Source organism: Notolabrus celidotus, chromosome 7 (assembly GCF_009762535.1).
Source record: "Notolabrus celidotus isolate fNotCel1 chromosome 7, fNotCel1.pri, whole genome shotgun sequence".
Classification (NCBI taxonomy): Eukaryota; Metazoa; Chordata; class Actinopteri; order Labriformes; family Labridae; genus Notolabrus; species Notolabrus celidotus.
This window is the reverse complement of record NC_048278.1, coordinates 22,499,054-22,511,452: the sequence shown is the minus strand read 5'-3', so window position 1 is coordinate 22,511,452 and position 12,399 is coordinate 22,499,054. Positions and strand designations below refer to the sequence as shown.

Sequence of the window (12,399 nt, the reverse complement as noted above, 5' to 3'; positions counted from 1 at the left end):
GCGGTACATAGTTGCTTTGCCATCACTAATCCGCCTGATTCCCATTCCCCAGCTGCCCTATCTGCCACAGGACTAGTGCCAGACACGCTGCCGCTGACAGGCGACGATGACAACGTTTACGTTATGAGGTGAGCTGCTTTTTCTTTAACAGGGTTGCATATCTAAGGGGATCCCGTTAGAGGGTCAGGGGAGCGGTTTCTCTAGAAGGCTACCGTGCTCAGTTCAGGGACAGCTCCCTGATCGGAAGCATGGAGCCAGCTCCTGGTGATGAATCTATTATCGGACAAGACCTTCTATTGTTGACGATATTTGAATATTACGCACTTCCAGGTCTGTCAAAGAAACTGGACTTAACCTTGCTAACTATAGAATATGTTGTTGACTGTGTGCGGCTAATAGTTATGTGTTGGTCCAGTAGCGTTCACGGTGTCTTCGTGTATCGTAGGCACCCAACTTAAGACCTTCCTGATTGCAGTACGTTCACTGTAAACTGTGATAAAAGGACTAAAGGAGGGCTAATATTTGAGACGTCAGTGAGGTATTAATGGTCAGCGTTGGTTCACTACAGAGCAAACACGCTATCCGGTAATGGGTCCATTGACAGAGTGTACCAAGAGGCGTGAATTTGTCTTCTTTACAGTGGAGCTGTGGCTGCAGCTGCCTTGTGTGCCTGTAACGTTGTAAGATACATGCCGTGACAACCCGACCTGTAAACATTTACTTTGCTGAGCAGACCTGATAGAAACTGATGCCAGTTGGACAGGCTTTGGGGTTGGCAGTTGCTAGTTAACTCTAACCTACTTGTCCTGACATCCGCAGTAACGTACTTGAGCTAAAGCTAGCAAGATGTGCCATATGGTGGAGCTGTAAGCATTGATTAGTGTGGTCTACTCACAATTGGATTAACCTACGCCTGTTGCCTTATAAGCAACTGTCAAAACATTGTAGTAGTGTTAGCTGACTGTAAATGACTTTACAACATTGTGTGTATTTCATATCTTGAAGTAAACCCATTAGGAATAAGCCAGGGTTCAGTATTTGTGAAATGTAATACATGAAGCCCAGTAAATAACAGGCTAGTGTGCCATATTTACATTAGTGCTGGGCGATACTACACATTTATGATTCGATACCCGATACCGATACTTTCAGTGATGTATTTTATTTGTTTTAAATAAAATGTAACCCTTGAAAGACAAGTCCCTTGACAAAAACTGTAATATGCAAATCCTTTGCTGGCCTTTTTTATTCAATGGAATACATTTAGAAAAAAACATAAACTGTCTCCCGAACTGACTCTCTTGACTGCTGCTGGCAGTATAATGCATAATATACTGTATTATAATTATCTTGCTATATTATATTATGTTATATTACATTATTATTGTAAAAGTCATGGTCATACTAAATACCCATTTCTATTTTTATTTTTTGCTTAATTTGTCATTACCAACCATAATCATACAATGTCAACCTGTCACCACTGAAACTTTTTTAATACTGCCTGTAATTACTGCTATTTAATCTAAGTTCCATTGTAACATTGTATATATCTAAATTGTATTCTAGCTTTATTTATCTATTTTTATTTTTACTTATCTTATTTTATTTTATTTTACGTATTGAAACTTCTTTATTGATTGTACTTATGTCTGGGTTGCTGTAACAACTGAATTCCCCCCCCCGGGGGGGGTCAATAAAGTAATATCTTTTCTTATCTTATCTTATCTTATTTTATCTTATAAATAATAAATAATCAACATCCTCTATTTAAATTCTCTGTGGAAAGCTTAAAACAGCCTCTTCACCATGACTACTGTTAAAATGACACTGTTATCATGATGTCTCTGAATTTGTCGGTACAAAACTTTGGAGTAAGTTACCCTAAAAGAATCAGAAGTGACACACAAACTTTTATTTTGCATTTTTAATTAGTATCGATATTTATTAGAGTAATCGATACGCAAATGAGTAGCGTGTAAATATCGATATATCGATGCCACAGAACCGATACCCCCACCACTAGTTTACATGTTAAGTGAACAGAGACATGGAGTAGCAAACATGAGACCATACCTTACCTCCTTGTTTCTTTATTTCCTAGTTTTCTATCCTTTTTATATATCTCTTTAATGAGACATTTCTAACTGCTTCATGTGCCATTTTTTTTCTTATTAAAGTGGTAATTGTATATTTTTAGTTTTAGTTTAGTTTAGTTTATTTATTATTCATTGTGTCATGCACCGAAAAGGTGCCCAGCCCATATGGACTTACAAGACACTAAAAAAAAAAAGAACAACATCAGAAGAAAAAGAAAAAGAAGAGAGCAGTTACAATACTGCACATAGCAATGACTTAAAATAATTAAAAAGCATAGTGGTACACTTCAGACATTTGACAGCGACAACAACCAAATCGGACATAAAGTGTGCTCTATGCTGCTAAACAGCATTTAACACAAACCAAGCAAACTGGAACACTTTGTGTGTAAACAAGTACTGAAGTCTATCTTCATCAGACATGCAAAACAAATCAGGACAGTTTTCTGATATTTTGTTGAAAAGATATATGTTTACCTGGATATACTATAAGTTAAAATGACCCAAATTTAGCTAAATTCAGTTACAAGTGTGGTACTCCTTAAAGCTACAACCTCAAATGTGCTGGTTAGACAGTTTTATTCACCTTTAGACCCTTTAGTGGCTTATTCTTACCACTCAAACTACATTTGACACACCCACCCAGCTTTCCATGGCATGAAGGCTTGTCTATGCTCTTTTCCCTCATACTTCTTGTTCAAATCCAGTGCAGTATTTGTTTTATTAAACACACTTAAGAGGACTATGCAGGTGAAAATAAAGATTCAATTTCATGCCATGCCAATTTTTACACTTGTTCTAACTCTCTTTCTGTTGATAAAATTGTGTAACGGACAGGAGCCTCTGTGGAGAACTGGACATATAAACCCAGAAGTGAAGGGACTGCCCATCAATGGCCAACCCCACCCCTCAGCTTCATGTCCTGTGATAAAGAAGAGAGTGGACCAGAAATACTGTAGTCAACTGCCATGGAGGAATCTCAGCCCAAACCTGCCACCCCAGAGCCGAGCCCTGTTCACACTCCAGCACCAAGTCCAGTACCCAGTCCGGTACCTAGCCCGATGCTAGACAGGATTGGTTTGCCCTCACCGAACCATGTGGAGGTAAAGTATTACTATCTTTTCTCCTAATTCAAACTCTTGTGTTACATCTAATGATTTGATAAAACTCAAATGTGTTTAAAATCAAGGCAACACATATTTGATCCTGGTACTTTGTGCTTTTTAATTCTCAATTAATACAAATATCTAAATCTGCAGTAATTAAGTGGTACTGTTTTATGATTCTGTTTCTTTGTGTACAAACATATTCAACTGTTTTGTTGTATGCTTTAGTGTTTCTTCTACAGTTCTCTAACCTTGTGATATAACCATGATCTTCCTTGCTTATTATTTGTTTCTGTGTTTCTCATGTTAGAAATGTATTGAAATGCAGCAAAAGGCAAAGTCCAAGACAGTTTATAAGTGAACAATGTAACAAAGAAAGTGTTCTCTGAGATTGCAGTTATCACCTTCTTGAGCAAATTCATATCTTCACACTACTATTTGCCAAGAAATTGTGGTCTGTAATCAGTTGGTATGACGTACCTTTGTGTAAACAATACTGATGGAGCATGGGACTTGAGAGAGGTTTTGAAATCAAAGTGGATGCAGGGACATTAATCAGTCTTTTGATTGTACGTAGTTGATGTTTTCATATTTTCCTCTAGTGTGAAACCTTCAAATTTGTTGGTTTTCTTACGATATATGACACAATTTCAACTATTCAGTTACAAATCATTAAAAAACAAAAAGTTGAGTGTTAAAAGTAAAAATACTCAGTCATGCATAGCCTTTACAGATATCATGTTAACTTATCTTGCAATAAACATATCCATAAGGCTTATGTTATCACTGACATGATTTTCCTTCCCCAGCACCTGAGTGTGAACCAGATCCAGGTGGTCGTACGGCGCTGCTCCAGTCCAAATGTCACAGAGGAGACCACATATTTTATTCCTCGAAACCCTGTTGTGGATGCTGGCACCAACACTGACCCCCCTGTGGTCTGCTGCCCCCTGCTTCATAGATTTTGCCCATGTCCACCAAGAGGCCTTCTTGCCTCTCTCATTACCAAAGGTAAATCAAGGAAAAGGTGATGTTTTTTCCTTACAAAGCTCTTGTGCATGCTTTTTCCACACACAAGACTGAAAATCAGCACACGACAAAGTTCTTTAATACCTTCAAATATCTGAGAAGTTGAGGGAATTTGTATCTAAGTAATTACATCTAAACACACACACTTATGATGTTCCCATCATAAAACACAATCACAAATGGTTAATAAGGAGCTTTTAAGAGTCACATTTGTAAAATCTGATTATTTAAGAAGTTTGAGAAGTTGGCAGATATCAATACTAAGAATTTCTAACAACATTATTATCATCCTCTTATTTATAATGCCAATAAATCATGACACTCCAACCTAGCTCCTGTCCTCTGTGTCTGTTTCAGGCCTTTTGGCAGCTGTCCTCTTTGGAGCAGTGTGGTCCATCACAGAGAAAGAATGTCTTCCAGGGGGCAACCTGTTTGGCATCACAATCCTCTTCATCTGTGCACTCATCGGTGGGAAAGTGGTGGCTCTCATCCGTCTGCCAAAACTTCCTCCGTTCCCACCACTCCTGGGTAAGGCTGAAAATTAAAGTAAATTTGGTGTTTATGCTCTACATGCTGGTGCCTATACAAGCCTTTATTTTATATTTAATGACACAGATGTGTCCACCAGGGTGATATTTTGTCACACTATACATTAGTGTGAAAACTGCTTATTCAACTTGGCAAATGCCTGACATATAGTTTGCTCAAAACAAATATATGACGTAATGGCTAGCACTTTACCACTATAGTTCTTACAGATCAGTCTCACTTTTCGGCTTGAATCAGGGAGACTTTTAAGCAAAATTGCAGGTTTAGGTGGAAATGGGTGCTGTGTGTTGTCGTTGATTTACTCTCAGTTCTCCAAACATCTCACTTCTTTCATTAAATCCTTCACTCAAGCATGAGCCAGAGAGGCTTGTCAGCAAAAACGCTGGTTCAAATGTCTCTAGCTTGCTCCATTTGCTTGAAAGTTTTGTGCATCTTTTGTAAAGCAAATTACAGTGTAGCACTACCTCAAGATAGGAAATAGTATATAAAATAATGCATGCTTGTGATATGTTCATCCACATATTTGTTCTACTGTCATTCAGAAAAATATCATGAGGTCAAGAGGAAGTTCCTGATAAACAATACAATCATGGTACTCCCTTGTTCTACCACGGTCGAGCACACTGATGCCCTGTATTCTGTTGATGTTTTGTTGTGTAATGCTTTGATTTGATGTTTTTATAGCCCGTATTATGATGGTTCTATCACCTTAATCAAATTTTATAGGGGTCAGTGAGTGCATACGATGATAAATTGCCTTCAAAGCTGTTATTTTTACATCTTGAGCACTCCCTTTGAATAAATAACAGCAGTGATCAGACCACAGATTCAAATCAGTCTATTTAAGAAATTGGCAACAGTTGAAATACAATACAAGGTGAAGCTACACTGGTGTTATGCATCTCAAAATTAAGATCATAAGCCACCAGCTGCACCTATAACAAGGTGAAAATCAAGGAAGTGGAGGCACTCCTTGGTCACAAACAACATTAGACGTAGATTGAAGTTCAGTCAAGAGTTTGGTTTGTTTAGAGTTGATTTGTTTACCAATTCAGTCTCTTTATATTTCAAGTACTTTTTCTTCAACTGCAGAAAGGATTGCCATTCGTTAAGATAGAATAGTAGATAAAGTGTGTCCTGCAGAAGGCTAAGAGTGAGGTCACGTTGCATGTTCTGAACATAATGAGCTGATGAAAAAACAAGTTTTTAGAGGTTTGTTGAAACTTGAGGTTTAAACAATCGGTGTCCCTCAGTGAGTCTCAGTCTCAGGTATCCAACATAAGCAAAGTAAGTTCAAAAAAGCAACAGGTGATCCGTGTACTCCCTCTGTATCTGTGTCAGAGTCAGTTCTGAAGGATCATCTCTCCTCTCTCACGCCCTCTGCTGTTTTGCAGGTATGCTGCTGATGGGTTTCACGCTGAGAAACATCCCAATCATAACAGATGGAGTGTACATTGACCACAAATGGTCTTCATCACTGAGGAACATCGCCCTGGCTGTTATACTGACCAGAGCAGGTCTTGGGTTGGATCCCACGGTATGCCACATACTCATACTCATTACGATTGATACGTTTTTATGCAACTGTTAAAACTTTAATGTGACTAATTATTTTAAAGTAATTATTATACTGGAGAAGAGCTTACCAGTTTCAAGTGATGTTTTCAATTCCCTCACTTATCTAACTGCATAAAAAAAACAGAAATTGAATGTAATAGTTGCTGTGTTTGTCCAACTCTTATATGCAGTCTATGGGAAAATCAAGCAAATCTGAGTGTTGAATTTTGCTTAGAAATTAGGGCTCAGTTCTTATCAAGTCATGAATCATGTCTGTGCTTGTTTTCTCAGGCTCTGAAGAAACTAAAATCTGTGTGTTTACGAGTGGCAGCGGGACCCTGCATCATAGAGACATGCACCACAGCGCTGGTCTCTCACTTCCTCATGGGCCTGCCCTGGGTGTGGGGCTTCATCCTTGGGTAATTAGAACACTGTTTATTCTCTCCACTGGCTTTTTCCACTTCCCAGGTCATTTTACTTTCATACAGATGAGACATTGAGACACGATTCTAGACATTTTAGTTTCAACATTATTCTTTGACAATTTCTTTCTTGGTTTGCAAACACAGTGCAACATGTAACAATGCCTTTATTCTATAGGACATAGTTTGAAATGCAGACTTATTTGCAACAGTATCTCTTTTATATTGAAGGTCACACAGGAAGAATGTCAAATTTCCCTGTGTGAGTGGACTTCTCAGTTCCATATGAACAGAATGTAACAGAGTGACAGTCCTGCTTTGTTACAATGTTACAATGTCATTTAGCAGACGTTTTTATCCGAAGCGACGTACATACGAGAACAAGAACAACACAAGCAAAAATCTAGACAAGAGGAAACAAGATCAGTACGGGTAACAAAGTGCTTCAAGTCCATTTGGATGCAGGTACTGCCAAGCAGTGTAAAGGATATGCACTAAAGTAAATAAGGATTTTTCTTTTCTTTGTAGACATGACGCAACAGGCTGAACTGTTATTTCAAAAACAAGTTAAACTAACACTATAGAACAAACTGTTCAGACTATACGCATGCTCCCATGATGCAGAGACTAGAAACACACTTCTCCCTGAAAATCACTCAATCACATCACACATTTTCTGACCTTTTTGTTTTTTTAATCACATTTGCTGTCAATAGTTGAAATAAAACTTATGATATCAGGCTTTTGGTTCTTCTTTTGTATGCTGCTTATCAGTGATTGAAGGGTGGATGAAGCCCTTTTCAACTATTTGAATGCAACTAAAAAGTAATTTTAGATAAAAGTTTAGGCATTTACAAACTAAAATAAAGATTATTACCACCACAAAAGAGTGAAGGGCCTTAATCTTGAACATTTTTAACAAACATTTCAGGACAGAATCAAATTGAACCTGTGTTTGCATGTTAATGTCTTTCAACGGTATCCAGATATCTTCACAAGCTACGTCTGTCTGAATTAATTAAAAAAAAACATTTCTCCCACATTCTAGCTTCGTGCTGGGCGCTGTCTCTCCAGCAGTGGTGGTTCCTTCAATGCTGCTGCTGCAGAAGGACGGTTATGGCGTGGAGCAGGGCATCCCCACCCTCCTGATGGCAGCAGGAAGCTTTGATGACATTCTTGCCATCACAGGGTTCACTACATGCTTGGGGATGGCCTTTGCAACAGGTAATCCCATTTATATACAGTATTGGTTTGTGTGGGTTCAGGTTAAGTGCTGAATTTAATAGCTTTTTTCTTGAAACGCACCACCTTATCTCTGGGGAAGTGGCAGCAGGTTCAGCAACCTGCAGGGGAAATCAACTTGGAAATGAGTTATTGCTTTTGTGTGTAGTTTGGCAGGAGCTCAGCAGAGGGTGTTAGTGTACTGTTTACTCTTGTTAGGAATAGTTAGAGTTTTTTTTTTTTTTTTTGCTAATGCAGCAAGAGTTCATGACCGCAGTATTACCTCTGAAGGATTTACTCAACCGCATTCAAAACACTCAATAGTACAAAGATTGTTTAATTAGCTACTTCCATACGCTGTCATCGTTTACAAAATTATTCAAATTTGGTTCAGTGAAATACATTTTTTAAAATGTGTATACTCTTTTGATTCTTCTAGGCTCCACTTGGTACAACCTCCTGAGAGGGGTACTGGAGGTGGCAGGGGGGATGATTGCTGGGATTATTCTTGGCTTCCTCATTCAATACTTTCCCAGTGTTGACCAGGTAGGGATGGATTTATCACCATGCTACTTGACAGTTTTTCTACTGCTTACTTACTCATCCTTGACACCAGTCTGTTTATCAAAACATCCCTGGAAAATGATAAAAAAAAACAGTCAGTCAGGAGGTGCACTTCTAATTAGAATGGCAAACTGAGTGTATTTGAACACCTAAAGTGGACTGAAGAACAGTCTGTACAGTTCAAACACCGTTTCAAATACTTTGTACCAGCTGTCACATCAGAGCTGTTATATGTTGCTTTTTGTGCTTATAGATGTCATGATAGTCTATCCTCAATCCTGTGCTTTTTCATCCAGAAACATTTAGTCATGAAGCGCTCCTTCTTGGTACTGGGCCTGTCCGTCTTTGCTGTATTTGGAAGCGGAGTGGCTGGGTTCCCGGCTCTGGAGGTCTCTGCACCCTGGTACTTGCATTCCTGGCTGGCCTCGGCTGGGGAGGAGGAAAGGTAAAAACATCCTTCTTTTCCACAATGTGTTATTGAAGCAGTAGTACATTGGAGATTGAACATCCACACTGCTGCATGTCAAAGTCAACTTTTTTTTGTCTGTGTGTTCTGTTTTTCTTCAGGCCCGTGTGGAGGAAGTGGTGGGGTGGGCGTGGGATGTTTTTCAGCCTCTTCTCTTTGGACTGATAGGAGCAGAGATCAGAGTCTCTGAGCTGGAAGGACACACAGTCGGTGAGACGGCTACACACATGAATGCACAAACACTTTGAAAATAATACAGTGAGGTCGCTGTTATCGGTCTGAGAAATTCAAATATGAATGTACCAATGTAAATATATTTGCTTAGCCAGAAAGTAAGCCCTGGGAGAGTTTATCTCTTTGTGTGTCCAGCAAATATTTGAACCTGAGTTTGTGCTAGCACTCATATATTGTTATGCCGTATAAGTTTCTTTGCCTCAGAACTTGAAGTGCTTTGACATACATACATAAGAGCAGAGTATAAAAACCCAACCAACATGATTAACTAATAAAAGAAATGATAAAACTAATCCTGTTTGTCCTACAGAAAAGCATTTGTTTTTTGCAAATAGCTGCAAATGAAGCACAACTTCACATTGTTTTTCTTTATTCTTTATAAAAGACTTTTCCCTTTGTCTTCTTTACCCAGAATTCTCTATGACTAACCTTTAGAGATCTAGGAAGACTCTTTGCAAAGCTAGCTTAACACTGACGCTACACATAGCCCACAATTACCTAAATTGTGGAAGGAAGGGATTCTATAATTACCATACATCTAGACAGTGTGTTTTGTTTTCCAAACTTCTGTGCCCCACCTTGCCTACAGTTCAAAAAGAAAAACTGGTGACCAGGTTACGGTTGTTTTTCACAACCGTTGCATTTTAGCCACATGCGTTTTGACACCCTTTATGACTGTTGTCTGTTTTTGTGCTTAGCTCTAGGTATAGCCTCTCTACTCATCGCCCTAGTGGTTCGACTCCTCTTCACTTTTGTGTGTGTGATGTGTGCGGGCTTCAGCTTGAAGGAGAAAGTGTTCATAGCTCTGGCGTGGATGCCCAAAGCAACAGTGCAGGTATATTGAGATATTTGTCCACTCATCATTTTGTGTTTTTTTTTTCCATAAGTCATCTTGTAGCACTTCATATTTTACTTTGGAAAGAGTTATTAACAGTAAAGACATTGTTTTTGTCCAGGTTGCTGGTAAAATTCTCACCATTGTCTCTGTCTTCCAACAGGCAGCTATAGGCTCCACCGCTTTAGACATGGCCAGGGTGAGGAGTGACGTGCAGATGCAGAAGTACGGCATGGACGTACTGACTGTGGCTGTACTGGCCATACTTCTCACAGCTCCTGTAGGAGCTCTTATCATAGGGCTCACTGGGCCCCGCCTGCTGCAAAAACCAAAGAACTCATCCTGTGGTGAGCGAGTCAAACCAAATTTATCAGCTTTTTTCTTGGGTATGTGAAGTCCTACACTCAACAACTCAACGCTGCAGTTAAACCTCACCCTGTAGTTGTGTTTGAGTAGTGACCTGATTCTGCATAGGGTTGCATTTGCATAGCTTTAGACAGCTTCTACTTTCCCTGTCAATCATGCACTCATGACACCACACAATGGTGGCATTGTTACTTTTAAAATTAAAGAGCATTGGATTTAACTCTGCAGTTTTTATTTGTGTTGTTTTTGTTTTTGTTTTTTTACCAGAGAACCTAAATATTTACTAATTACTCTTTTCCCCTCTCTATTCTCTCCGTCTTTCCAGGATCTGGAGCAGGAGCTGAAGATGACAATGAAACTCCTGTCACCTATGAGAGTACTCTTTGACATCACCTGTCTTCACACAGCAAGAAAAAACACTATAAGAGACTTCTGGTGTGCTTTTATACCTCAGACAGTTGAGTTTTTCTTTAGCCACCAAGTGGCTCTCTTTGTCTGTCTGTCTGTCTGTGATCAGCTCCTGATGTTTGCCATGCTGCAGGGACACAAGAATCTCTATTTATAGCCTTTAGGGGTTTTTCAGGCGGCAGGCTCTGAACAAATGACTCACATGGCACAGCTACACTGTCAAATGAATGTTTAATCTGATAAAATGACTGTGTAGCATGAATGTAGTTTACTTTTTAAAAAGGTGAAAGTTGTTCCTACTTGTCATTGTCAACGAGTCCTTTATTTGGATGACTAAAGTCTCTGTAAACAATTTGCTGTGTCTGGACCTAAAGGTGGTATTTTTGTAGCAACACTGTCCTGTTTTTAATTAGGCTTCGAGGTTGACTATTTTGCTATGAGTTTTAGATGTTTTGCACTAAGTACAACATTTAACAGCTTTGTGTTCGTGTTTTTGTGTGCTATGATGATTAAGTATGAATTAGCTGTGTCTTGGTTATGAGACGGGTTTGTGAGGTTTTACAAAGACTCAGGAAATTATCTCAATAAAACAATACTTTTGTTAGCTTTAAACACAATGCTGCTGAAACTCAAATCATGTACATTTATTGTCTGCTGTTAATTTGATGAGCAATCAACATGAATCAGGTCCTCCTTTCAAACATCCACTCAAACCCCACTTTTTAGAGTTTGATTATGATGTAAAATAGAGATTTTATGTTACATGTGCGCTTGTTTTTATTGCAAAGTATGCAGTTTAATTTAAAATTTGTTTTGATTTGTTTGAATCCATTTAAAATGATCTTTTATACTGTCAGCAACTATTTATGTTAGATTGACATAATTGAGCATTAGTTTTTTACCAAATATTCTTTAAAAATAAATGAGAAAACATAAGAACTTGTCTATCTTTTTGGTGTAGTAAGCAATTCTGTATATGATCACTATGAAACATATTTATACGATGCGACTCCCTTAATGGATTGGAATTCCTCTTTCTTCATGTGAGTATTCCTTAAAATGTACCTCCAATTGCAGATGTTTGCTTTCACTAATGTTACCATCATGGCTTTGGGGACTGCACCTTTATCCTGGTCCAACACGATGGTCTAGTCTGAAATATCCCAGCAGAATGAGTCCTCACAACATATAAAGAACAGATAACCATGTTTCCTTGGCGATAAGAATGTTGGGTGATTACTTACACATTCGAGTGCCCTTAGGAGGGCTAGAATTTCCCCATACCAAATAAGAAGACCAAGGACGTTTGGCCACTTAAATACGTCACTTTCAGGTTTGATTGTAACGACTGTTTACATGTGATCCCCTAGCACAGTCATCTAGACTAGGGGTTCCCAAACTTTTCAGCCCTCGACCCCTAAAATAAAGGCGCCAAAGACTTGTGACCCCCACTGTCACTCAAAGTGATTAAATGTTGCTTCCCACTTAATTTAGCTGGTCTGCAGATAATTAGCCTACTTCTATGCACATGTGGCTGTTTCCT

The 12,399-nt window shown here is 38.8% G+C and overlaps 1 protein-coding gene across 1 annotated transcript; it reads left to right on the top strand.

The window, feature by feature from the left end:
* Positions 1–3: 3 nt before the first annotated feature.
* Positions 4–11,618, top strand: si:dkey-162b23.4 (sodium/hydrogen exchanger 9B2). Its single transcript, XM_034687698.1, is given in 14 exon segments — positions 4–128; positions 2,937–3,202; positions 4,015–4,216; positions 4,592–4,762; positions 6,178–6,320; positions 6,632–6,759; positions 7,811–7,986; positions 8,423–8,529; positions 8,844–8,919; positions 8,922–8,992; positions 9,115–9,223; positions 9,946–10,082; positions 10,246–10,429; positions 10,774–11,618. Coding segments are annotated over 13 exon segments (1,701 nt in total). The 5' UTR covers positions 4–128; positions 2,937–3,067; the 3' UTR covers positions 10,836–11,618.
* The last annotated feature ends 781 nt before the right edge of the window (positions 11,619–12,399 follow it).